The sequence below is a fragment of the Geospiza fortis genome, unplaced genomic scaffold, assembly GCF_000277835.1.
Source record: "Geospiza fortis unplaced genomic scaffold, GeoFor_1.0 scaffold71, whole genome shotgun sequence".
In the NCBI taxonomy this organism is placed as follows: Eukaryota; Metazoa; Chordata; class Aves; order Passeriformes; family Thraupidae; genus Geospiza; species Geospiza fortis.
Genome location: NW_005054681.1, coordinates 87,697 through 88,802, shown reverse-complemented (window position 1 = coordinate 88,802; position 1,106 = coordinate 87,697). Strand labels below are relative to the sequence as shown.

General features: G+C 68.6%; 1 protein-coding gene across 1 annotated transcript in view; it reads right to left on the bottom strand.

The window, feature by feature from the left end:
- Positions 1-1,106, bottom strand: part of PIK3C2B (phosphatidylinositol-4-phosphate 3-kinase catalytic subunit type 2 beta) — a gene marked incomplete at its 5' end in the record, with an annotated part of 23,026 nt that overhangs the window by 8,678 nt on the left and 13,242 nt on the right. The window contains 3 exons of the mRNA XM_031065107.1: positions 4-16; positions 89-200; positions 797-964. Coding sequence (XP_030920967.1) covers positions 4-16; positions 89-200; positions 797-964 — 293 coding nt within the window. The remainder of the gene's footprint in view (positions 1-3; positions 17-88; positions 201-796; positions 965-1,106) is intronic.

Below are 1,106 nucleotides of genomic sequence, written 5' to 3'. Positions count from 1 at the left end.
AGCTGGGGAAGTCGATCTGGGGCAGAGGCAGAGGGTGAGGGGACCCCCACGAGGAGCTTTCTGGGGGGGTCTGTGCCCCAGGACGTACCTGCAGGATGACGCTGTCGGGCTGGTTGAAGTTTGGGGCGCTCGACCTGGCCCTGGAGTTGTCCTGGGTGGCCGGCCACAGGCCCAGGAGCTTCCGCCCGCAGGTCAGGACCCTGGGGGGGACAAAGGGTGGCACTGGGGGGGCACTCTGCTGGGACACGGGGGTGGCACTGCTGCTGGTGCTGAGCTCAGGCGCTGGGGACCCCCAAGGTTCTGGGGACACTGAGGTTTTTGGGACCCCACAGCACTGGGGACCCCCAAGGTTCTGGGGACCCCACGGCACTGGGGACCCTCCTGTGCCCCCCAAGGATGCCCAGCCCAGCCACTCACCATGTTCATGGTGCTGGCAACCCCACGACACTGGGGACCCCGGGGTTTTGGGGACCCCGTGACACTGGGGACCCCGGGGTTTTGGGGATCCCATGGCACTGGGGACCCCAAGGTTTTGGGGACCCTCCTGTCCCCCTCAGGGATGCCAGCCCAGCCCCTTGCCGTGCCCAGGGGACCCCACAATACTGGGGACCCCGAGGTTTTGGGGACCCTCCTGTGCCCCCCAGGCATGCCAGCCCAGCCCCTTGCCGTGCCCAGGGTGCTGAGAACCCCACAGTACTGGGGACCCCATGGCACTGGGGACCCCGAGGTTCTGGGGACCCCAAGATGCTGGGGACCCTCCTGTGCCCCCCAGGGATGCCCAGCACACCCCACGCACTGCCTGAAGTTGAAGAGGGGGGTGGTGACCCAGCCCAGGGCCTCGGGGACCCGCCGCTGCTTGTTGGCGTCGGAGGAGCTGCCCGGGGGTGGCACGGGCACGGCGAACAGGGTGACACTGAGCAGCGTCTCCCGGGGCAGCCGGTTCACCTGCACCGGGAAGCAAATCCTGCAGGAGAGACGGAGGGGATGGGCTCGAGGTGCAGGGATAGGCTCGGGGTGCCAGGGATGGGCTTGGGGTGCCAGGGATGGGCTTGGGGTGCAGGGGATGGGCTCGAGGTGCAGGGATGGGCTCAGGGTGCCAGGGATGG